The sequence below is a fragment of the Centruroides sculpturatus genome, unplaced genomic scaffold, assembly GCF_000671375.1.
Source record: "Centruroides sculpturatus isolate CEXI.00-Female unplaced genomic scaffold, Cexi_2.0 scaffold72, whole genome shotgun sequence".
NCBI lineage: Eukaryota > Metazoa > Arthropoda > Arachnida > Scorpiones > Buthidae > Centruroides > Centruroides sculpturatus.
The window spans coordinates 667095-693156 of NW_019384336.1; the positions used below are offsets into that span (position 1 = coordinate 667095).

The 26062-nt window shown below is 44.0% G+C and overlaps 2 protein-coding genes across 2 annotated transcripts; both read right to left on the reverse strand.

The window, feature by feature from the left end:
* Nucleotides 1-1729: 1729 nt before the first annotated feature.
* LOC111632276 lies at nucleotides 1730-4705 on the reverse strand. The gene has a single exon (XM_023376672.1). The coding sequence runs from the start codon at nucleotides 4703-4705 to the stop codon at nucleotides 1730-1732; it is 2976 nt and encodes a 991-aa protein (XP_023232440.1).
* A 698-nt stretch (nucleotides 4706-5403) lies between these two features.
* LOC111632285 lies at nucleotides 5404-8958 on the reverse strand. The gene is made up of 2 exons (XM_023376682.1): nucleotides 7531-8958; nucleotides 5404-7437 (listed from the first exon to the last, which is right to left on the reverse strand). Exons 1-2 carry the CDS (start codon nucleotides 8956-8958, stop codon nucleotides 5404-5406), a joined length of 3462 nt encoding a protein of 1153 aa, XP_023232450.1.
* Between the last annotated feature and the right edge of the window lie 17104 nt (nucleotides 8959-26062).

The window sequence follows — 26062 nt, forward strand, 5'->3', positions numbered from 1 at the left end:
CTTTGGCTTCGACAGTCGTGAGGCCAATCTCTACTACTTTATTAGGTTTGAAGCATACCTGCTCTACTTCACCTAAATTACCAGTTATTTCTTCACAAGCGGTGATAATGTCCGACACTTGTAATTGTTCGTTCGCGATAATCCTTACAGATCGAACAGTAGTATAGTTTTTTATCTTTTCTTCATCAGGAATTGGTGGATCCTCCTTTGGTCCATTTACCGGTGTAATGGAGGGCACTGAATTCGTCTCGGTGACATCATCCATACATTCGTTGTCTGGGCCATCACTGTGGGGAGCGCCGAGGGACACAGTAGGTTCGTTGCAGTCGTCCTCATTGTAATATCCATCCGGTCCATGCAACACATCAGGCGTAGGGGCTACGCGAGATAGTGATGCTGCTGTGGCGTAGTTGCGGGAGGTCGACGGGGTGTCCATCTTAGCACAAGTAGAGACACAATCGCCAGATGGTATAGGGCACGCGAACACCTTGACGACACAGGGGTGACCAAACCGTGTAGCCACAGTGGGACAAGAACCCGTGAAACCACTTAAGGTAATTCACTAAAGGTGGTTGGTAGGCAGAAAACACAATACTGAGAATATCCAGCGATAGGTAGCACACACAGTATAATAGGGTGTATACGGTAAGGCACGGCGGTTAACTAAGATCAAATGGAGTAGAAAAACACGAAAAGGTACTTTTGCCTCCTGGAAGAGAAGCTCAGAAGAGGCGGGGGAAAGAAGGAAAAGTTAGTTGGGGGGGTCGCAGTAGGTTGCTCGCCCCTCGATAGTGACAGTTTTGTCAATTGATCCGCGAATACACGATGTGTTTCAATCGTGCAGGCAGATCTCTTGACAGAAGTTAGAATATAAAAGAACAGTAAAATAGACGTAAGACTAAAATAAACTTACCAGAATGGACGCAGATTTGAAAATGATTTATTTAAATCTTAAAAATCAGTACAAAAGGGGTTTTAGAGGGTAAATGTGAACATATGGAGAGATATATACAAGTAGAGGTAATGGCGATCGCGACCATGGGCTCATAGCCTGCCGTGATGATGAACAAAACCAAGGTGTAAGGTGTGTAACATAGAGGATGGTGATCGCGGCCAAGGGCACATAGCCAGCCAGGATGTATGATACAATAGAAATAAGAACAGAGCGTAATCATGGCTGGGGGCACAAATCCAACCATGATGCAATAACGCGACAAAGTATGTACATAGACTATACAGAGCAATTTAGTGGTTGCGACGGCCGTATCTTAGGTGGTTACAGTATATTTCGCGACTCCACCTTATGCAGTCACTGACCATTAATTTGGTCATCATTTTGGCATACTTACGGCTTATGCCGAGGCGCTGAATGACAGAGATGTTAGCCGGGTTGAATCCACCAAGGGAGCCCACGATGAAAGTGTCGCAATAAGTATCATAGCCCTGTTGACGTAATGTTGAGTGAGGGCAAAATACTTGCTTATTTTCATGTCCCTGGCTGCGTTGAACGCGTTCTGTCCGTTTTCAAAAAGGACAGCCACATCAATGATTGTTGCAGTCTTGGTTCTCTCGCAGATTTTGACTAGGTCGGGGTGGCAGCGGTCGTCGAACCCTGGGATCTTCTGATTACAGAAGATTTTCAAGTCCTGGTTGTTGATGGCATGGAATAAGCGGTTGAGGACAGAGTTGTGGCGTTGTGTGGCTAGTCGTAGGTTGGGGCCACAGTGATTTAGGACGTGCGCAAGTGTCTCATTGGAGTGGCTGCACTGGCGACACTTCTTTGACATGTTGCCAAAGCGTCGTAGGCCATTGAGCGGGACCACACTGAGACGGGCTCGATGTACAAATCGCCAGTCCGCAAATGAAGTGTACAGCCCGTCTCTAAGGAAGTGGTTGCTGGTGGGGTGACCTGCAATGAGATGGAATGACTTACCCTGATCCGGGTGGCAGATTTCACCATGGCCGTTAGAACTTTGGTACAGGCGTGACGTGGGATGATGTTTCCACCAGTGGTCAGGACGAACGAAGTGCCCGTGTAGTGCCATGAGATGTTGATGTTTTTGCGCAAGCGTCTTGTGGCAGCATGCAGTCTGGCCCAGGAAGAGGTGATGTCTTTCGATGGTAGGCCTATGTCTCCTTCCATGGATCCGTCGAGGAATGCTCTGATGTCATCGTCTGTCGGCACTCTACGGATGCGATGTCTTACTACGTTGCGTAGAGTACCTAGAGCAATGGCGGTGACCATCGGGTCCCTGGAGTCGAAGAGGTGGGCGGCGTGCGTAAGTTGACAGATGTCCGCAAGACTGCTACAGGGCGGGATGTTGGTGCCACCTCGGTCGTAGAACAGGTGGATGAGCTCAGGACTTGCCCGCTGCGGCAGGTTGAGCCATCGTTTAGCGCACTTTTTTATGTGGCGGTCGAAGTCGTAAAGTCTCTTTTTTGGATTGGTGCCTAGAAGTAGATGAAAAGTCAATTTGGGCAGCAGGATGGTGTTTAGCGCGTCAAACTTTTGCCAGGGGGCGAGTTTGGCGCGGTCCAGCTTAGAGATGTCTTCAATCAGGTTGGAGATCACACTGTCGTTGGTGTGTTTGTTAGAAAAGCCGGTGGGGATGCCCAGGTAAGTGTAGGATTCGTCCCGTTGGAGGTTGGGAAGTTGTTGCCCGTCGAGCGTGAAGGTGTCATCGCTGGAGGTGTGCTTTTCACCTAGGACAGATAGTGTGGCACACTTACCTGGTTTGAAGTTGAGTCCTGCCCATTTGGCCCAATCTGTAAGCCGATCTAGTTGTTGTTGCAGCCCGTCTGGTGTTGAGCTGATCAGTACTAGGTCATCTGCGTATGCTAAGATGTTGATCTCTTCGCCATGGAGTTTGTAGCCGTGATGTAATTCAGTGATGCTTCTGATCGCTGTTTCGACCACTACGTTGAACAGGAGGGGGCTGAGGGGACAGCCCTGACGAACTCCAGAATTGATGGGAATGCTCTCTGTCAAGCCGTCGTGGGCGCGGATGCTGGTAAAGTTGTCTTTTAGCAGTTCACGAATGACGTTTACGCTGTCAGGGTGAAGTCCGCACCAGTGGAGGCAGGCGAGGATGGTGTCGTGCGGAACAGAACCAAATGCGTTGGCCAGGTCGAGCCATGCGATATGGCAGTTGCTCCGCGTCCTTCTTGCTATTTGGATAATAGCCTGTAAAAGAAAACTATGATCGAAGCACCCCTCGTGGCGAAGGAAGCCTTTTTGAGCGCCAGAGAAGATGTTGTTGGTGGTACACCACGACAGGAATCTGCTGGCAAGGCACGCCGAGAAGGTTTTGCCGAAGGTGTTGGAGAGCGCAATTGGTCTCCAGTTGTCGATTTGATGTTGGTCGCCACGCTTGTGAATAAGAATTGTGTTAGAGTGCCTCCAGTTGGAGGGGATGTGTAGGAGACGGAGAGCGGCGTTGAAAGCGCTGCACAAGATGATACCCTTTGGATAGGTCCTGAGCCAATGATGGTACCTGAGGCCATCTGGTCCGGGCGCCGTGTTGTGGCTTCGTTGGAGCCTTGTGCTGACTTCGGCGGGAGAAAATGCAGCCACTAGAGGGTTGTCGTCGGTTGGCTTGTGGGCTGTAGGGAGAAAGGAAGGATAGGACCCACATGAGTGTAGGGTGTTAGCATAGATGGTGGTGAAGTGTTGTTGCACGAAACTTCTGTCTATGCGACAGTAGGTAGGCTGTCCATCAGTAATGATAGAGACGGCTTTAGTCCTGTTTCTCCGGTAAAGGCATTGGATTAGCCTTGCGTCGTTGGTGATGTCCCTTGAGGGGTGGTCGCCGTTCAGAGGAGGACGGTAGGGCGACACGTTACAGATGTTGTGGGCGAGTGTGACCAGGTCGTCCACCATATTGTCCAACATGTCCTCGTCGAGCGCGACGCTGAATCTGTCGCACCAGGCGGTGACCGAACTAGGTGCGGGCTGAGAGTCCATCTGGTCGGGGGTGCGAGGAGGCGCCACAGGGGCCGTAGTCGGAGGAGTGCAAGTCATGGCATTAGTGCGAGCGTTCCAGGCCAGAGGCGACCCAGTGTCTGGTCCAGGGGATGGCAGTTGGACCGCTGGAGGCAAAGACGGTGGTGGAGGAGCCATGGGGGGTGTGGACTGGCAAATTGGAACGGCAGGAGATGGACGGCTGCGTTGACGGCCGGCCGGTGACGGAGTGGTGACACCTGTAAAGATAGGACTGCTGGGGGCAGGTGTGAGGGCAGGTGCAGGTGATGACAGTGCGGGGTGCACAATGGTCCGGTCACTGGAGCGTGTAGTCCTTCTGGTGTGCTTGCTGGTGGAGCTTGACGGGCAGTTGTCAGTAGGCTGCACACTGGAACTCGGAGTGGAGCTGTTGGGTGGGCGAATGGTCCTTCGTTGATAAGTCTTCCTCGGTCTGAGCGGGATGCGGATGCGACGGCTCACTGGTGGAGGAGGGGTTGGAGGAGACAGCGCCTCAATGCATGAGCGGCACGAGTCAGAGCGCTGTTGGTGGTGTTTAAGCGTCTTCAACTTGTCCTGGATAAGACCGCAAGCTCGGCATTCGAAGGACAGCGTGACATTGTGTTCACGCTTAAGGTGCCTAACCAGTCCCGCGTGGTCGATGTATTGGCGCGGGATTGGCAGACAAAGTTGGCATGGGTGAAATGGCTGGAGTGGAACTAGCACAGAGATGTTAGGTGCAGCCATCGAAGATCAAATGTGTAGAGTGGTGGAGGGGAAAAGAGCGGAAGTGCCCCCTGGGGTGCAGAGCAGCCAACCAAGGAGGGGCAGGAAAAGGAAGAAAGAAGGTGTCCTCAGGGAAACACCACAGGCCTTGGGGGCCACAGGGTGTCCAAGCGGAACACCGGGAAAAGCTACCAGCCTTAGCTGGTAACGATAGATAGAAGTGTTGCCAGTCGAGCAGCGAATACACGGTGCGTTTAAACCGTGCAGGCCGCTCTTCTGGCGGAAGAGAGGAGGGTAGAGAAAAGAGAAGTTAGTAAAACCAAATATACTTACCCAGAGGACTGGGGAGCGATGTGGGGCTCGAAATCCAGGTCTGGTGCTGTTTTAGGCTTAGATCATCAAGCTGATAAGAACAGATTTAAAAGCTATTTATTGTAAACAATAATTATATACAGTAGAGTAAATTAGATAAGTAGTTATAAACATGGGCACGTAGCCAGCTAGCGAGATACATAAGAGTAGTAAAGATTAAGATGTGAGGGTGGGACCCTCTACGCGTTCCAAGGGCTCTAGCCTGATATGTACAGAGTGGTGGGAGAATCGCGATTACAAGGGCACTGGCCTGCCGGATATGTACAAAGTTGTGCAGAAAACGCGGTTACAAGGGCACTGGCCTGTGGTACACAATACAGAGGTTGAGACGCGGAGTGGTAGAGTGATTAGGGCTGGCGACGACCGAGGAGGTGCTGCATATAGATGTCCTTACTCCACTTGATGCAGTCGCTCACCATAAGGAAGCGCATGAGTTTGGCGTACCGTCTAGAGATGCCCAGGCGTTGGATGACTCCCTCGTTGGCGGCGTCGTATCCTCCAAGTGCGCCAACGACGAAGGCGTCGATGAAGGTGTCGAAGCCCTGGTCTCGGAAGTAGGCGGCGAGGTCTGCGTATTTCTGGACTTTCTCCTTGCGGGCATTGTTGAATGCATCTTCGCCGTTCTCAAACGGTGTGGCCACATCGACGATGGTTGCTGTTTTTGGTGACTGGTTGATGATGACGATGTCGGGCCTGCAGTTTCCTGTATATCCTGGGACACGTTGGTTTGTATATACGGTTGCGTGTTTGCAGTCAAAGGCATTTAGGAGGCGGTTAAGTATGGCATTGTGCCTCTTGGTGATGAGGGAGAAATTAGGCGGACAGTGATTAATCACATGTGCCAATGTCTCTCTGTGCCTTTGACAGCGAAAGCAGTTCTGAGATGCGTTGCCGAAACGGCAGTGGCCACGGAGAGGGACAACGCTGAGTCTAGCTTGGTGTACGAACCTCCAGTCGGCGAAGCTGACAAAGTTGCCGTCCCAGAGGAAGTGGTTAGAATTCGGGTTGCCTGCGGTCAGGCGAAAAGCCTTGCCTTGATCAGGCTTATGCAGTAGGGCCGTCAGAAAGGTGGACTTGATAGCGTTGGTGATGGAGCTAGCTGTATTGGTTTTGTTTAGAAGTTTGCCGTGAACAGAAGGAGTAAGAGTTCCGACATCATTGGGGTGCCATTCGATGTTAATGCGGGTGCGTAGCCGACGTGTGGCCATCCTGAGCCGGGTCCAGAGGGAGGGGATGTCGTATGGGTCACATCCAAACTCGCCCTCCATGGATCCAGCCAGGTAGGTGCATAAGTCGGTATCGCTTGGCACACGCCGAAGACGTTTCTCTACCACTTTCTTAAGTGTATTGGTGGCGAGGCTGGTGACGTCATGGTCTCTAGATAGGAAAAGATTAACCGCATGACTCACTTGTGCAACATCGGCGAGTATAGTGCATGGCGAGACGTTAACGCCTCCTTGAGCGTTAGGCATGTGGACGACCTCCGGTGAAGCACGCTGTGGGAGGTTCATCCATCTTTTAACGTACCTCTTGATGTTTTTGTCAAGGTTGTTGAGCGCTTTTTTGGAGACGTTGCCCAGTGTGAGGTGGAAGACAAGGCGAGATGTCAAAAAAGTGTTGATGCTGTCGATTTTCTGCCATGGCGCCAGGCAGGAATTGTCGACAAGTTTCAGGTCGTTGAGGATTCCTTCAACGACAGCAGTGGCGGACTTCCCGATGGTAAAGCCCGTGGGGACTCCCAAGTGCATATAGTGGTCATGCTTCTGAAGTATGGTAATGTCTGTCTCTTGGATTTTAAAGCGGTGATCGGTGCAGTAGTACTTGCCAGTTATCGAGAGGGTGGCACATTTGGCGGGATTAAAGGTCAGACCGCTGTGGATGGCCCAGGAGGTAAGGAGGTTCAGTTGCTGTTGTAGTCCACTGACGGTAGGGCTGGTGATGGTAATGTCGTCCGCATAAGCCAATACGGAGATGCTGCGCCCGTGAATAGAATAACCAGTCTGAAGTCCTGATAGCATCCGAAGCACTGGTTCTACGACTAAATTAAAGAGTATCGGGCTAAGCGGGCAGCCCTGTTTTACCCCCGCCAAGATGGGGATTGGGTCAGTAAGACCTGAGCTGGACCGGATCCGAGTGTGGCAGCCATGTAGTAGGTCCTCGATCACCTGGATGGAGGGGGCTGCTAGACCGCACCATTTGAGGCAACTGATGATGGTGGCATGAGGCACCGAACCAAAGGCGTTTGCAAGGTCGAGCCAGGCGACGTGGCACTCTTTGTTTTTACGCCGGGCATCCTGGATCACCGACTGGAGCGTGAATGTGTGCTCTGAACAGCCATCGAACCTTACAAATCCTTTCTGCGCGGTGGAGATGGTGTCGTTCTGTTCACACCAGCGCAGGAGTCAGTCGGCGAGGCAAGCGGAGTAGAGTTTCCCAAGCGTGTTGGCTAACGCTATGGGCCTCCAATTGCTTACCTCGTTACGGTCACCTTTTTTGTGTATGAGGATGGTGGTTGATGTCTTCCAGCTAGTGGGGACGACACCAATGCATTGAACCGCATTGAAGAGGGCTGCCAGGATGTGGCCCTGTGGGTCGAGACGCCGCCAGGTGTGGTAACGGACACCATCAGGACCAGGGGTAGTGTTGTGGCACCTGGCAAGCCTGCTGGCAACCTCGTCAGGAGTGAAAGTGCCAGTAAGAGGGTCGTCAGTAGCTGGGACAAGTGGAGATGGCAGTAGATTGGTAAGTGGTGCGGTCTGAACACCCTGGCTGTAGACTTTAGAAAAGTGGTTGGTTAGAGCTATATTGTCTATTTGACAGAAACGCTCGTTGCCATGGGTGACCTCTTCGAAGGCCTTACGTTTGTTGAGCCTGTAGAGGCGTTGTAGTCTACTGGCCTCTGCGGCGCTGTACCTCCGTGGCCTGTTGTTGGTGCGATGGTTAGGCGGAGGGTGACGGCGACGTTGACGGTTGGTGGTCTGGATATGGCGTTGAGGGGCCAAGTCAACTAAGTCATGCACCATGTCCTCCAGCATGTCCTCGTCCAGTGCACAGTCAAAGCGTGTTCTCCAAGCCATTACCCAGGCTGGGGGGCTAGTGGAGGGCTGACTGGCTGGTGGGATGGTGGCGGTGCAGCTGTAAGGCTGGTGGTTGGAGCTGGTGGTGGAAGTGCTAGGAGGAGGGTCAGGAGCGTTGTTGTAAACCTCGGTGTCGGCTATGGTTGGCATAGGAGGGTGGATGTTGCTAGTGGAGGCAATGATGTTGCTGGTGGGAGTGCTGCTCTGAGATGGCGTGGTGCAGATAGCGGTGGGGGTACGATGGCGTACTGACCGTTTTATGCGACGTCGGGGGCGTCTGATTAGAGGTGGAGAGCTGTCACTCTCAGTGGACTGAATGGCAGAAGGGGTATGGCTGTGGGCTGGTGCCGAAGACGTGCGAGTGGTCTCACTGGACTGGACATCAGTGAGTTGTGTATGAGTGAAAGCAGAATGTTGGTGTTCATCAGTAGCGGCACCAGGACAGCTACCCTGGGAGGCAGGGTATGCCTCGTAGACCTCTGCGGGACGGCAGCTACTCCGACGTGGTCTCCTTTCAGATGGTGGAGTAGAGGTATCGCTAGTGGCCTCATCCGGCGAGGAGCATGGCTCCTGCCTGGTAGGTACTGGTGTGTCAGTGTTGGGAGTGGCAGAGCAGCAGGGGGTAGGCCTGGCCTGAGAATTGACAGGTTGGGGCCGACAGTTACCCGCCTCGCTGCTTTGGCTGGCATGAGCAGCCAAGTAGGCCAGGTAGGCCTCGTCCAGAGTGGACCGCTCTTGTCGTTTAGGCTTACGCACACCGTTGGGGATCTTGCCACGCTGCCTGGGGTCTCTAGCTGAGTGCTCGGGAGACATGGATGGAAACATGTTTGAGCATTTGGTAGAGCGGGCTTGGTGCAGCTTTACCTCCTTCAGCTTTTCGGACTTAAGCCCACAGGCACGGCACTCAAAATTGAGGCGACCGCCATGGATCTGGCGGAGGTGGCGAGAAAGGCCCCCGTGGTCCAAGTAGTCTCTGTAGACAGGGAGGCACGGGGGGCAGTGGTAGGGAGGCCTGAGTGGCACTAGCAACGTAACATCGAGCGATTTGCTCGGGGAGGCCATCGATCAAATGTGTGGCAGGAAAGAAGGGTGATAGGGGCGGAAAAGCCTCCTGGGGTGCCGAGGCAGCCTACCAAAGAGAGGTGAGAAGAGGAAGAAAGTAGCGTGTAGTAAAACTACCCGCTAAGAAAGGGTACTCACGCAGAGCACCGAATGGCTACCGGGAACGGCGCTGATAGGTAAAGTGTTGCCAGTCGAGCAGCGAATACACGGTGCGTTTAAACCGTGCAGGCCGCTCTTCCGACGGAAGAGAGAAGAAAATAGGAAAGAGACAGTTGAAATACTTACCACAGGGTCGGGGAGCAGGTGGCTCGAAGTCCAAATGGCAACCTGAAAGAAACAGCAAAATTGTACATTATAATCAAGCTGATAAGAACAGAGTTAAAAACCATTTATTGATATCAATAAAATATTTACAAGATAAATACCGGTTAGGTAGTGAGTAATAACATGGGCACATTTGGCCGGCAAGTGAGAGTATAAGTGGGTAAAAGGTAAGTATGTAAGTGGGGCAGAGCCCCTGACGCGGTCCATGGGCACATAGCCTGCTATATTACAATGGATTTGGTCGCATTCCATGGGCTCGTAGCCTGTCAAATTTACAGAGTAGATCGGAGTACGCGTTTACATGGGCATAGAGCCGACGATTTACAATAGAGCCGACGATTTACAATACAGCGGACGAAGTAGAGTTGTAGATCGCAGTTCAGTTCTGGTAGCGAGGGCCAAGATGATTGGTATAAATGTCTCTGCTGGCCTTTACGCAGTCGCTTACCATTAGGCGTCTCATAAGTTTGGCATAGTTCCGGGAGATGCTTAATCGCTGAATGACACCTTCATTGGCAGCGTCGTAGCCCCCCAAGGCCCCGACAATGAAGGCGTCAATGTAAGTGTCGTAGCCCTTGTGTCTGTAGTGGGCTGCGAGGTCGTTGTATTTGCGGATCTTTTCTTTTCTGGCACGGTTGAAAGCGTCCTCGCCGTTTTCGAATGGGGTGGCAATATCGACGATAGTCGCTGTTTTAGGGTTGTTGTTTATCACCACCAGGTCTGGACGGCACGTGCTGTGGAAGTCGGGAATCTGTTGATTCGTGTAGATCCTTAGGTTTCTACGGTCGATGGCGTTGATAAGTCTGTTGAGGATCGCGTTGTGCCGCTTCGTGATCTGGCTGAGGTTTGGCGGGCAGTGGTTGATCACGTGGGCAAGTGTCTCATGGTGGCGCTGACATCTGCGGCATTGTTGGGTGGTGTTACCGAAGCGACGAAGGCCACGGAGAGGTACGACACTAAGTCTCGCACGATGGATGAATCGCCAATCAGCGAATCTGATGTAGTTTCCATCGTGAAAGAAGTGGTTGCTGTCTTTGTTGGTAGCGGAATGCTTGAAGACCTTTCCCTGGTCGGGCTTTCGAAGGAGGGAGCCGAGGAAGGTGGTCTTGACGGCTGTTGAGATGGTGCTGAATGCTGTTGGTTTGTTGATAGGCTTACCATCAATAGAAGGGGTGAGGGTGCCATCTTCATTTGGATGCCAGTTGAGATCGATCCGGTTCCTCAGTCGTCGCGTTGCCATTCTTAGGCGGGTCCAGAGGGAGGGGACGTCGTATGGGTCGCTCCCAAACTCGTTCTCCATGGACCCGGTGAGGTATGTGCAGAGGTCTTGGCCTATGGGTTTCCGCCTTATGCGCTTCTGCACAACTTTCTCGAGCGTCTTGGTGGCAAGGTTGGAGATGGTGGGGTCTCTGGATAAGAAAAGGTTAGTGGCGTGACTCACCTGTGCAATGTCGGCGAGGATGCCGCACGGTGTTACATTGGCCCCGCCTTGACAGTTGGGCATATAGATGATTTCAGGTGAGGCGCGTTGAGGCAGGTGCATCCAGCGTTTGATGCAGCGTTTAACTGCATTATCCAGGTCGTTGAGGCGTTTTTTCGGTGTGTTGCCCAGGGTAAGATGGAATGTTAATCGTGGCAGTAGGAAGGTATTGACACAGTCAATCTTCTGCCATGGGGCAAGGCAGGACGTGTCCACGAGTCTGAGGTCCTTGTGGATGCCATCTATGACTGATTCAGCTGTTGTGCCTATGGTGAAACCAGTTGGTATACCAAGGTGGGAGTAGTGGTCTTCATTTTTGAGCTGCGGGATGCAGGCTTCTTGTATTTTAAAGCTGGAGGAGCTGTTAGAGCAGTGATATTTGTTTGCTACAGACAAGGTTGCACATTTGGTGGCATTGAAGGAGAGGCCACTATGTTGGGCCCATGAGGATAGTAGGTCCAGTTGCGATTGAAGTCCGGATCTCGTGGCGCTGGCGATGGTTATGTCGTCAGCGTAGGCGAGAGCTGAGACAGAGTTGCCATGTAGGGGGTATCCAACTTGTAGGCTTGACAGCAGGCGGAGGGCTGGCTCCACGACGATGTTAAAAAGAATAGGGCTGAGGGGGCAGCCCTGTTTGACCCCTGCAAGGATGGTGATGGGGTCCGTGAGTCCGGTACATGAACGGATGCGGGTATGGCAGCCAGTTAGGAGTTGCTGGATACGGTAGATGGACTGCAGGCTAAGGCCACACCACTTTAGGCAGGAGAGGATGGTAGAGTGTGGGACCGAGCCAAAGGCATTGGTAAGGTCTAACCACGCTATGTGGCACTCCTTGTTTCTACGCCAGACGTCCTGGATGATGGATTGGAGCACAAATGTGTGCTCGGAACAGCCCTCAAATCGCATAAAGCCTTTCTGCGCGGTGGAAATGGTGTTATTCTCTTCACACCAGCGCAGGAGGCGATTGGCGATGCAGGCGGCGTAGATCTTGCCAAGGGTGTTTGCTAAGGCGATAGGATGCCAGTTTCGGATGTCGTCATGACTGCCCTTCTTGTGGAGGAAAATTGTGGTCGAGGTTCTCCATGCCGATGGGATGGCTCCAATGCGGTGGACAGCGTTAAACAGCAATGCAAGGATGTGGCCCTGAGGGTCGAGACGTCTCCAGGTGTAGTAGCGGACGCCATCAGGGCCCGGCGCTGTGTTGTGGCATTTGGCGAGTCTGATTGAAACCTCGACAGGGGTGAAAGTGCAGTTGAGGGGGTCATCGCTCGTTGGTTGGAGGGATGGTTGTAGCTAATCACTGGTTGGTCCCGAGTCCACGGAAGGTTGGCTGTTAATGGCATTAAAGTGATCAGTGAGGGCGGACTTACCAATCTGGCAGAATCTGCTGGTGCCTCTTGTTATTTCATCGAAGGCCTTTCGTTTATTGGCACAGTAGAGGCGCTGGACTCTGCTTGCTTCGGCGGCGTTGTACCTACGGGGTCTATTGGTGTTGCTACGCTGACCAGTAGGAGGACGAGGTTGGCGTTGGTAGTTGTTGGTTTGTGCCGGTTGTCGAGGGGACATGCGTTGGGCCAGGTAGGTGAGGTCGTTCACCATGACTTCCAACATGTCCTTGTCGATGGCGCAGTCGAAACGCTTGCACCAGGCTGTGACCCACTGTGGGAGTTTGGCAGTGGTACTGGCGACAGGTTGGCTGGCATCTGGAGAGGCGACCGTCGTGGCGGGCTGGTTGTCTGGGTAGGCGGTGGTGGTTGGCTGGCATATGGGGTCGACGGCGGCCGGCGGTTGGGTGGCTGGCTCGTTTGGAGGAGTGGTGTCGACAGTAGGGCTGGCATTGGTGGTGGTGTTGATGCCAGGAGGAGTACCGGAGCCTGTATTAGTAGCGGGATCCTGCATGGAAGGACGACGATGGCGGCGGCGGCGAGGGCGTCTGATGAGGAATGGAGTGGTGCTGCTGCCGGTGTCACGGGGGGTGACAGACGTGTCGTCGGGGCAAGACAGAGAGCTGGATTGGTCAGGAGTAGAGCTGGCTACTTGGTTGTTGGTTGGCGACAGAGGCGGACTGTGGTCGGCATCGATGCGGCTGCTGTCCTGGGGGGCTGGGCAGGCTGCATTCCGTCTGCGTGTTGATCGGTAGGGTCTTAACCTGGTAGGGTCGACGGGCACACGCTGGCGTTGCTTTGGGTCCCTGGTGCTGTTAGGCGAGATGGTCGGTATCTGGCTGGAGCAGCTCGTGGACTTTGACTGGTGGAGCTATATTTCTTTGAGCTTGTCGGAGCGTTTACCGCAGGCTCGACACTCAAAGTTCAATATGCCTCTGTGGCCGCAACGGAGGTGCCGGGCTAGGCCACCGTGATCGACGTAATCTCGGTAGTATGGCATACATGGTGGACAGTGGTACGGAGGGCGCAAAGGCACAAGAAGGGTGACTTCCGTACAGTCGCCGGTGAAGGACATAGATCAAATGTGCAGTATAGAAAAGGTGAAATAAAGTGGAAATGCCCCCTGGGGTGCTGGAGCAGCCAACCAAAGAGGGGCAGGAAAGAGGAAAGAGATCTACTACTCAGGCAAGCCTGGGCAGCAGAAGGGGTATACGTTGCGTCGTAACAAGTGGTCACGCCGCAATAGAAAAGTGGTTGCTGGTCAGGCAGCAAATACACTGTGCGTTTAAACAGTGCAGGCCGCCCTTCAGCAGAAGTAGGAGGAATAATAGAAAAGATAATTAAGTAAAAAATAACTTACCAAGCAAACGGCTCGGAATCCAGAGGTCATCTTCGTGGCGTAGAAATCAGCTGTTAGAGGGCTAATCAAGCTGATAAGAACAGATACTACACATTTGATTTTAGCCAAAGAAGTCCGAGAAGCGAATGTATTTCTTGCAACAAGTGGAAAGCTCAGTATGAACCTGACTTTGCTGGTGTTCCACTAGTCAAGAAGTTGGCATGCTAGGTCCAACCAGGACCCCTATTGGCTTTTGGCACTGTCTTCTCTGGTGTCCTCAGAAATATTGTGGATTCTCTCTGCACCAGTGCGGTCAACCAGTATCATCTTTGGAATACAGCTTGCTACAGGTTTTTACATTGGTGTTCTTGGAGACTTCCCTCTGTAGTCGTTTTTTCCTGCGGCACCTCTACTTGAGGCGGCTTCCTGCTCCTCCTAAAATCCGGACATCTTCAGAACAACTTTTTCCAGACTCGGCTACACTTCTGCCTGTGGATTATTTGGAAACTCCATTCTCTGCCAAGTCTACAGTGCTCTGGTAAGTCTCGTTTTGTTCTCACTGCCAACCAGTCTTCTTCCCTCTGTCCTAGTTAAACACTGTTTTCTTAATCAGAGTTTACTGCCAACTGGCATCTTTTTTCTGTCCAAAGACACAAAAACTACACTCTTCTGGTCGGCAATTACACACTTTACCATCATCATGTCATCTCTCAAACAAGTGAGTAGTCAGCATGAAGACAGTACGACTAACTGTAGTGTAAATATCACTTCACTGGAGGACTCGATACTAAATGAAGCTAATCATCATCTGCTCAAGATATTAAATCTAATACCAGAGAAATACGGTTCGAACATTGGGACTGAAAACGCAAAGAAGTGCGTGACCATGTCACTCACCTTTATGTATGTTTGGGACAGTTTTACGGCATCCTGAAAGAAGTGACGTTCAAGAATTCCCCGCGCTCTGTCTCCACTCCGACTGTAATTAACTCTCAGCCAATTTCTTATGCTGATGTCACCAATCTCAACGCAAGACCTAGTGCAACAACCATTGCCATTTACTTTGAGAAACAAGGTAAACTATGAAGGCACAGGAGGCGAATTTGCTGTCCTTTTATATCTGAAGACTGAGGAAGACAGACAAAACACTAATATGAATAACATAGAAATGGAAATTAAGAGACAAATAAAGCCACATAAGCTTAAATCAGTAAGGCATGTGAGAGGAGATGGCATCTGTTTTTGCACAGATAGCCACAAAGAAGCTGAGATCTTAGAAGGGGCAATAAACAAAATTCCAAACATTGCAAATAAGGTACAAAGCAAAATATCATAGGGAAAAAGACCTTGGGTAATACTAACTAATGTTCCAATATCAGTCAACGAAGCAGACATAATTCTTATGATTTATGAACAGAACGACATTCTTCACACTATGATTCGTGAAGAATTCGAAAATGCAACAACGATAAGCACCGTCCTATTCAAAAATACCACGAAAGAAAACTGTCGACACATAGTGATATCTACTACATTTAAAATAAGGGATCTACTTGTAAGACTAAAACATATTGCCATACAGTAGGCAAAAATAAATGCTAATGACTACATACCATTGGTGAGGTGCTACGAATGTTGTGGTTATAATCACCTTTCGAAGAATTGCATTAATAAACAGAGGTGTAGCGACTGCGAAAAAGGACATAGATTTAGGAAATGCCGCAAACTAGACTGTGAATTTTCCTGTGTCAATTGTAAAAGTCAAAACAAGGATCTACCAGAACAGGACAAATATGATATCAGACACAATGCCCTCAACCCACAGTGCCCTATCACTATCAGAATGAAGGAACTAACAATATGCCAGACCAATTATGGGGTGTAATCCAAAAACAAATAATTTGAGGTTACTGCAGGTCAATTTGCAAAAATGCAAAACAGCGACGACTGATGCCTTCTATCAAGCAACAAACAGGAAAATTGATATTCTTACTATTCAAGAACTTTATGTATATAAGAACATAATTGCAATGTTTGGTAGTTTTTGCACGATATACATGCAAGATCAACAAGACTCACCAAAAACAGGCTTTGTTTTGATCAATGATAGACTGGATGCTCAGCTAATCACTTAGCATTGCACGTACTACTTTACCACTATCAGTCTCATCCTGGACAATGTAAAATATATTTTAATTTCGTTCTATTGCTCTCTATCCGAAGACCTAACCCACCCTTTGGACCTTCTGGCTTCCTCAATTAACGATCTACATTACTATCCTATTATAATTACAGGAGACTTCAATGCCAAATCATATACCTGGCACAGTCCCGTTGAGGATCCAAGGGGTTATCAAGTGGAAGAGTTCATGACTCAGCACCAACTGGTCTCTCTTAATACGAGCACCTTGCCTACATTTTCGTCAACCAACGGTGACAGTTGGATTGATCTTTATCTTGGCTCCAGAAAACTCATCAAAAGGAATATACACTGTAATACTATAGATATACATTTTGCAAGTGACCATAACTATATTGAAACCATAATAGAACAGCAAACTCCAGTCCCCAAGTATAATATCGCGCAAAAAACTAGTTGGGAACTTTATTTTCACTTAATACAAAGTAACGGGAGCTCTAGTGGTACTGCTTATATCTCGGACTCGAAAGGGATTGATACGACCGTTAACAAATTACATAAAGTTATACACGATGCCTACTATCAAGCCACCACTATCAAAACCATCAAGTGCTCTGCTTCTTGGTAAAACTCAGATCTAAACAACCAAAGGATCACTCTAAGTAAAACGAAAAAATTATTAAGAAAAGAAGTGTATCCCACGAAAAAACAGAAAATTCGTGAGACATACATTAAGCTCTTCAAGGACTATAAGACTTTAATAAATAAAGCAAGGTCCCTGGCCTGGAAAAACTTCTACACGGAGGCTGGAAGTGTTAACCCATGGTCTACGCCATATAATGTGGTAAATAAGAAAAAAAAAAAGGATAGAAATTCCACCATCAATCCGGATCAATGACACAGAGTATACCAAGTCTGTTACAGAAACATATCACCATATCATTGAGGAACTTTTCTCTAATGACAGCAACAACAAAGACAACCAGTACCATACTGAAATCAGACAAAGCCTCCGGGAGGACTATGACAACATAAAGGACACCCCGTTTAACCCGCTGGAGATTGCCAGGAAATTCAACAAGCTCAAACATAAAAAAGCTCCAGGTCCGGACAAAATTACCGTAAAGATGGCCAAGATTGCATTTCAAGCGATCCCAACTACCTTTTCTATTATAATGAATAAGTGCCTAGAAGTGGGCTACTTCCCTACTAAATGGAAAAAAGCATCAATTAAATTAATTCCAAAGAACAGAAACTCAGCGCCATCTTCTGCCTCAAACTTCAGACCAATATCACTTCTGTCATTTATCGGGAAAGTGCTGAATGCTCTCCTTGTCAATCGTATTGTCTATCACTATGAGAGTAATGGTATAATGTGTAACCGGCAGTACGGCTTCATGAAGGGGAGAAACACTATCAAGAAAATGGACAATCTGAAAACATATACAAAAGTCGACCCCCTCTTATAAAGTCATAGATACGTTCCATTTTTTAGGAATCCGATTTCTTACGAGTCGTTCCAATCACAGCTTGACACGTGTAAAGTTTACGAACTACTGCTGATTGAAAGGTTTTCTTCCATATAATTAATCGATTCTAGACTAACCCGACTCAACATTTTCAAAATACGTATATTTTTTTTGGGAAAAGTCTGTATAAACTACGCTATAAACAAAAAATTGTAGGATTACTTACCGAGTGTGCACCATTTGACATCGGCATTGCTAAAGCTTGTTTTCGTCACGGAACAGCTCAGGATATTACGTCCGATTTCTAATAACTTTTTTTTCTGCAATAATTTCGTTGAAGTTTGAAGACATCATTAATATAAATAATTTTAATCGCCGTGGAATAAAATATGTTTTTTTTCACGAGAAATGTATAAAATTACAGTACTGTATTAGACTTACGGTACTTAATTTACATACNATATAAATAATTTTAATCGCCGTGGAATAAAATATGTTTTTTTTCACGAGAAATGTATAAAATTACAGTACTGTATTAGACTTACGGTACTTAATTTACATACTGTACAGACGATAGTAAACAACTTACTCACCTAAACTCTCCGTAGCGTGGCGCTGGACGGTGGAAAGTAGTTTGGCTGCCCGATGACGTTTTACGTAATTATAGGAGTTTTTTACCGTTTATTACGGATACCGTTGCAATTTTTTCGTTGTCTTATGAAAATCGTATTTATAGGAACTTGTGTTATAGGAGGGTCTACAGTAATTAATACAAAAATTGGTTCATAAGAATATTTAAAAAATATCTGACATCTACTCGCTTAACAAAAATAATTAATTGTTAAAAACAATATATTACTTTGATCTTAAAAATTTTGTCTGGATGTTATATTACTTCAAATTGTCACGTTTTAATTTACACAACATATTAGTGTAGTACAGTAGAGCGTCGGTTATCCGAAGGTTGGTTATCCGAAACGTCGGTTATCCGAAGGAATTCCAGTCGACAATTTTAAATTTTCGCCAGTGCTGTGGCGCTGTAATCTTTGGCTATGTCTTGGGCTACTCATATATTTTACGTTTTTGATACTAAATTAACTTCTGAAGTATAATTTTTTATTGTTTCTATGTTTTTCAATATATATTTTGTTTGTACAAAATAAAAATATAATTTTTAACGATACAATAGCCTTCGTTAGACTTAACATCGACGAAAATTCAACGCGAAGCGACACGCAACAAAGAAAAATTTGAACATGGGATAAATTAATATATTTTTTCGTACATGATTTGTTATCCGAAATATCAGTTATCCGAACCACCCCAGTCCCCAATTGATTCGGATAAACGACGCTCTACTGTACATTATTATATCCCATGTAATTAGTATATTGGTATATTGCTATTAACCTACTTCGCGTTGAATTTTCATCGATGTTAAGCCTAACAAAAATTTTTTAAAATAATAATCGTCGCTATTGTATCGTTAAAAATTAGAAAATTAAGCCTCGTTTAAATACTGGTTCTCTTTCATGGTCGATCCAGTGTTGCCAGCTAAAACACGTAAAAATAATATTAAAGTAGCCAAGACATAGCCAAATATTGTAGCGCCACATCACTAGCAGACATTTAAAATTTGCCGACTAGGACTCTCGGTTAATCGAGGTGACGGTTAATCGAAGATCGGATAATCAAAGCTCTACTGTATTACAAATTAGTACAACTTAATTTTATAATAATTAAACGGAATATATTAAACTTATTGTTAAAATAAAATTAATTTAATTAAGATTTGTGATCAGTATGGCTCAAACCACTACGACTCCTCTACAATATACAAAAGAATATATCTATTATGATTCTGTAATGGCCATCGTTTTTTCCTAGATCAACGTTTTTCTTCAAATCTTATAGCACTTTTTTCACTGAAGGTGGAGAACATTGTCATTACCATTTGCTTAAGGAAAGACAGATGTATGGACAACAGTGAAAATTTATAGGTTATTTTGAAATCGCAGACTAATAAATGTTCTTAATTCTTAAATTGTCAAGTAAAAAAGTAAGAACGAAATGCAATAAGCACATTGTATGTCTCTTCTTGACTCTTGTCTCGTCATAGAGTTTATCTAGAGATTGCAGCCTCTTGCGCTATGTTCTCCGATTTGTCGCCACTTGGTAGTTAATTCGGGCGACCCGTGTGTCTGATGTATTGTTCCAAGGCACCCACACGCTGATCGGTCGATGTCATTGATGATGGTCAGTAGATCGGGGTTAATGAGCGAGTCAGACCGGTGTTTAGGGACAGGGTCATACAAAAAGTGCGACGGGGTCCGTCGACTCAGAAGTGTTGTGTTGTTTTTTCTTTGTCGCAGTTAGGACACACTGGTGAATCCGCAAGGCGCCGAAGGTGCAGAAGATTGTATTTCAATACTGCTTTAATACTTTTAGATGAGCAAACCGATGACATAGTCCGTTTCAAATCAAACGGACTACGCCATTGGTTTAACACATCTCTGTAAACAAAGCATTCAAATATCAATTTTAAATATTATAACGTGTTCACATATAATTAAAATTTTATTGCTGAAAAAATTAAATTTATATTATTTTAGTTGACAATAGTGTCGTCATTTTATGCAAAAAATTTAAACATTAAATGGAATTTATACGAGCCGCAGCATCGGGTGTTGCAAACGACAGTACTTTAACTGAAGTCGAAATCACTTGGGTATTCTTGTGTTTATTATTTTTTAAATTATATTAAATAGGTATGCTTACTTTCTTATATTATAAAAAAATGTAAGCATTTAATTCAGTCATTTATAATTAAATTACAGTTTGCCAGAAAATGATGGGCGATTCTCACTTAAACAACTCTTCTTTAATGAATGAAAGTTTGAAAAGTGAAGACAATGAAGATGGTAATAAGTTAATTATAATTAACTATAACGATGTTTACATAAATAAATTTTTGCTTAACTTTATTTCTTCATACTTCGGAGAATGTAAATGAAATTTTATACACAATTATCGTAGCATATTATTTATTTCTTTTATTTCGTTTTATATCTGAGAATTAGTTTGTAAGGGGGAGATCTTTAATCTTCTTTCATAACAAATTGTGGCTAATGTTCAGATACGTGGACTGTCATGGCGGCATTTTTTATTTCAGCTTCGAAACCGGAGCGGTTTGGAGACGACATGTCACGTGACGACACGAGCGATATTTTAAAAAAATAATTCATTAGAAAAAAAATTATAATATATCAGAACTAACATTTGACTGTGAAAATTCGTAACTTTTACATTTGCACAATACATCGGCTTATTATTGCTAAATAAACTTATTATAGCATTAATAATCGTATTTTAGAAATATTATTACGTAGATATGCTATAAAAACAATAAAAATTTATCAAAAAGTATAAAAGTTGACGAAAAAAATCGATAAATAAAAATTTTTAGTCGACAAAGCACCACCTGGACACAAATATGTGAAACAGATGGTAGACATAACACTACCGTCAAGTGGTGGCATCTGTTGGCAAAAATTTTCATGAAAATAGATATTTACCAGGGTAACGACGAATCGATACTCCGGGACATCGTTACGAAAAAAGGGGGCAAGACAAATCGTTACTTCAACACAATAAAGGTAGTAACATTAACTAGTTGAAACTGCTGAATACCAGTCACAAGGAGAAAGTTTCTTTTTACCCCACGGCAGACGTGTGTCTAACGGCTAAGTAGGAAAAATTTTGCATGGAAGTCTGACTGTCAGGACTTTCTATGGCGATATGCCGATGTGGAGTGCTCTTTGCAGATCGTCCATAAAACATAGACTGTACTGATTAATATCGATAGTTTTTTGTATCAATTGAAGTCACATATCTGAAACTGAGGACCCATGCTAACGAAATAATAAGTAATTTTTTTTTCAGATATTTCTGTAGCTCTACCGACACATCAATGTGAAGTTTGTGGAAACGTTTCAACATCAAATAATTAAGGAGCGTACACCTGCTTTTGTTGTGCGTTGTTTTTTGACAGACACGTAAGACTAGAAAAAGAAATAATTACTTGCGTAACTGGGCGTGGAAACTGCTCGACAAACAGAAGGAGAAGTATTATCACATGCGACTTCTGTTGCTTTAGCAAGTGTCACGACGTCAATCTGAAGCACGAAATAATCACAAGTAAGTTGCGCTATTGTCTTAAAAAAAATGTAATAATAATCATAACACGAAACAATTTACTAGGTTTTCCAGACTTTGAATTACCGTCACCTCGAATAGAAGACAAACAGGTAAGTGACGTACAGTACTTTACTTTTTTTTCATATAAAGTTGTAGAGATTTTGAGATAATCTTGTTTAATATAAATATTACAATGTTGACACTGGCCAAATGGATTTAAAACACTGAAAATTTAATAATTGGTCGTGGGAGCGAACCTTACCAACGGTGTGGTTACGTCGAGTGTTTTTTCTAAATTTTACTCACGTATGTAACATCTAAAATAAGGACCATGTTTTCATATTTTTATAAAGGATCTCTTGAGGCATTCCCTTGGCAAATTGCTAAGCGTTACGTTGTCTTTATAGTTTTAAAAATTTTGTGTGGTTTTCTTTTTTTTGTAAATACTGCTTGCAAAATTGGTGAACTGACTTTTGGACAAGTAGATATTTTTTATAATATATATTTTTTCATAAGGATCTTTCTACACTAAAATTAAAATGAATTTTAATATTCTAGGTCTTTTTTGACTATGCCAAAACATTTACTAAATGCTTGAAATACATGGAACAATACTATTACGAGTGGTTAAACTTCTTTCCATCTTTTCGCCGGTTAAGTGAAGAAAGAAAGGTAAATAATGTTTTCATTCCTAGCATTACTTACCATGAATAAAGGTGTATGTTAATGGTTTTCTCAATGGGAAAAATTTATGGCACATTTAGTTAATTTACTTTTTCTGCTCTAATACTTAATTTCGTGATTTAATTTTTCTTTTCAGTTAGCTAGACACTTAAATCAGCGCGACTGAACTGATTTTAAGTGTTCAACGAACTAATGAGCAAAAGCAATACTTTATATTCTTGCTATATTTTTTATTATCCAAAGTAAATGCAATAAAAGTTTGCTTCATAATTCTTTGAATACAATCTTCTGCATATGTTACCATTCAAGTATTACGACAGCAGTTATAGGGAGGGTAGAATTTGATTGTGTTTGAAGCTTATGATGCAAGATTGGACACATGATGTAATTATTTTTTTCTTCGGTCATCAAAAAACTATGTGGAAAAAACAAGTAAATACGTAAGAAATAAACAAAATTAGAGGTGGTGGTACTTTTCTGGATTGTTTTTTCTTCTTTTGCTTTTAATAACTTGACTTTACCGTTGTCAAGTAAATTTGTACTCTCGAGTAATTCTTCGATATTAAAACCAATTCTAATTTCAGGCTTTCGATAACTCATCAGTAATTCGGTAGGAACTAAGGCCATCTGCTTTGCCATTAGATTATTTTCTTTATTTCTTTACCGATTAACTCCCCTGCCATAGACACTAATGACGCCAGTAGAAGAGAAAGGAATCCACCAGATTGATTAACCAAATTTTTCTTCTTGGTATTTAAAGGAACGCGTTTTTCGCTTAATTTCCTGATAATTTTTTTATATTTCGTAATTTACGAACATCGGCGGTTATATCTCCTCTCCAAAAATGGTCACATATTTTGCACAAAACTTTAACCTGATGTGGAGTAGCTTCTTTGAATATCGCTCTTCGTTGGGAAGAAGTAGTCTTCGCTAAAAGCACTAGCATATGATCATTTTTCTTTACGATTTTCATTTTATCGGTAAGTAAATCCAAAAAATACGTTGTTTGTCAGGAAAAAATACAAAAATTTTTCACAGAAAATTTCTTATCTGTTTTAGGATGAAAATCTAATAATGAATAACCAAATTGCTTTTCTGTTGCTTTTTTATATGCATCCATGAAAAAAATTAAATTTTACTGCAAAAGCTACACGACCTAAAGAATTCACCTGACTCTTATCACAATTATTTTTAAATAAAATCAAATAATGTTTTATTTAAACTTATATATCTCATAATCTTATTTTTCGGAAATAAATTTTGCAATATTAAAATCACACTTACATTACAGTGATGAGATTCTGTCGTAAACAAAAATGCTGTTTTTGGAGACAGTTCGTGCATCAGATCATCGAGTATTATCAAATCCCATCCTTGAACAGATTCGGGTAAGCCATACCTAAATGTAATATCTTTTTCTTTTTGAAAAAACGGTAAATATACGGAGTAATACCATAAAAACTTTTTCGGAGGATTTTCATAAATTTTATTGTGAATCATTTTCTTCACCAATGTGGTTTTTCCAGATTGGGAAGGACCGACAATTACACAAGTACTAGAATGTTCGAAATACATATTAATCAACCTTGTCAATCTTAGAAAATTTAAAAAAATTATAATATTTCATTCTTGGATTTATCTCTGTATACATTACTAAAGATTTCTTACCATTTTCTAAACGTATTTCTCTCAGGTCTTCCGCACACCATTTGAACAAACCATATAATTCATTACATACTTCGTTAATTCCTCTATCCTTGACAACAATTATAAAACCATATTTTCATTTTCCTTTCCAAATATCTTTGACTTTAGAATAGAGAAGGATAAGTATCAGGAAAAAGTATCAGGAACATCGAACAAGAATTTTTTTGCTGGAGAAACGCAAGCATCCAAAGTTCTATATAAAATAGGAGTGGCTACGAAATTTTTATACTCCCCGTAGGTAACCACAGAACTGTACATCCACATGATCATAGCATAAATATAAAACAAATTCTTTTAAAAAAAGTAACTTACTTAAAATACTAACCAATAATATTTTTTTAAAAACTAGCAACCAATCATTTTTTAAACTCCAATCGTACATTATCTACAGATTAAAAAAATCTCACATTGTTGATGGTGAATTGAGGCAATTGTTTATCCTGTTACAATGAACAAAAAACACAACACGGGATCTACACGAGTTAGTTCATGGTACAGACTGTACAGCAGAGAGCACAAATTTCAAAAAATATTTAATTTTTAAGTTTTCTCATCGTTTTTATAATTACTTTANTGCAGCGAAATATAATGGTACGTACGGACAAAGAATTTTTATATTATAATTTTTCTATTATGTAGAATTTCCATGCAGAACCTAATCCAACCGCATCCTTCGCATTAATACAACCATCCCTTATTTTACTTTTATAGATTTTAATCTTTTTTTCTTGCAAAGCTAATAATAAGAACCGCACAGTCTTGAAGATAGTTGCTTCATTTTATTTAACTACAGAGTTCTCCGCTTGTGCCATACTTGACAAACTGTGTTGCAGTGCTCTTTATTAAAGTCATACTTATGTTCCTTAAGTCTAACAGCTAAATTTCTTCTCGTGATTCTAATATAGTCCTTCTTAATTCCTGATATCTGATTTTGAAATGGAATTTATATACGCACGCTTTTTCTACTCTTTTAATCAGGTCTTTGTCATTTCTGAGAATATTATACAATACCCATTCTAAATCCATTAACAATGTGTTTCTCCAAGTTGCGTAGAACTAGTTCCCATAATAATCCTGACATCGAGCTTTTCATAGGTAAACTTTTCTTCTGTCTTTATGCCTGTTTATCGAAACTGAAGAATAACTCAATATACCAATTTGGCTAATTCCATCATATTATTTGCAAATGCACCAACTTCCGATTTTATAATGCACTTTTAAAATCCATTAAAGCTTCATAACAGGATTCTATTTCGATAGATAGATATCGGTCTGCAAAATCCATAACTGACGCATCTTCTATATCAAGTAATCTTAATTCCTGTAATTCTTTTACTACATTCGTCGGGTTTTGCGCAACGACAGCAATGTTCCCTAATTCATCTGAAATGAATCTATGTAAACGTTTTTCCAGAATGTATGTGGGTCCTGTGTATTTCTCAACCTCAGGTCAGGCCTCTTTTCCTTCCTTATGTATTTTTGCCAATGAAAATAATCGTGGCATTTCTGGTTTTCGGTTACGACATCGTTTAAGAAAAGTTTTGATTCATGAGACCAAGTAGTCATCTCAACTGAAATTAAAGAAATTCTCCGAAAAGGTCCGGAAAAGGAAACATATGGCAAACTTTAATGGCGAAACTGTAGAGAGAAATCTCAAAATTGAATAAGTTAAAAAGGGAATGTTTTTTAGGTGAGAGACTGCTCTTAAAGATCACACCCGCAGAAAAAAAAATACTGAAATAAAACAGCTGAAACGCACAAAACAATGGTTGAATGACAATGAGTTTGTCCTAAAAGGAGCTGATAAAAGTAAGAACTTAGTTATCATGGAAAGAAAAAACTAAACCAAATCCTTAAAACGGAATGTGAGCAAGTCAATGAAAAAGTTGTTACAAACGTAGAGAAAATAATAAAAAACTTGAAAGAGCACTATTAAGATCCATATTAACTTTCCTTAAACGATCTCATATCTTGAAGCCGAATATGTCAAGATTATATGCAAAAATACAAAAGAAAGGCAAAGAGATCAAATTTAAGTTGTGCGTGTTGCATTTGAATTATTTGACTGAAAGTTCTTTTTTTCGTATTAATATGTGATCTATAGACAGTCTCGTTTCTACTGAATTAACGAAATCTAAACAA

What these genes read in the sequence shown, in the direction of transcription:
- LOC111632276 (XM_023376672.1), bottom strand. Translation starts at nt 4,705, where the DNA reads ATGGCTGCACCTAACATCTCTGTGCTAGTTCCACTCCAGCCATTTCAC.
- LOC111632285 (XM_023376682.1), bottom strand. Translation starts at nt 8,958, where the DNA reads ATGTTTCCATCCATGTCTCCCGAGCACTCAGCTAGAGACCCCAGGCAG. An exon ending in AAAAAGGTGACCGTAACGAG is followed by an intron (nt 7,438 to 7,530) that starts GTAAGCAATTGG and finishes TGGTGTGAACAG; the next exon opens with AACGACACCATCTCCACCGC.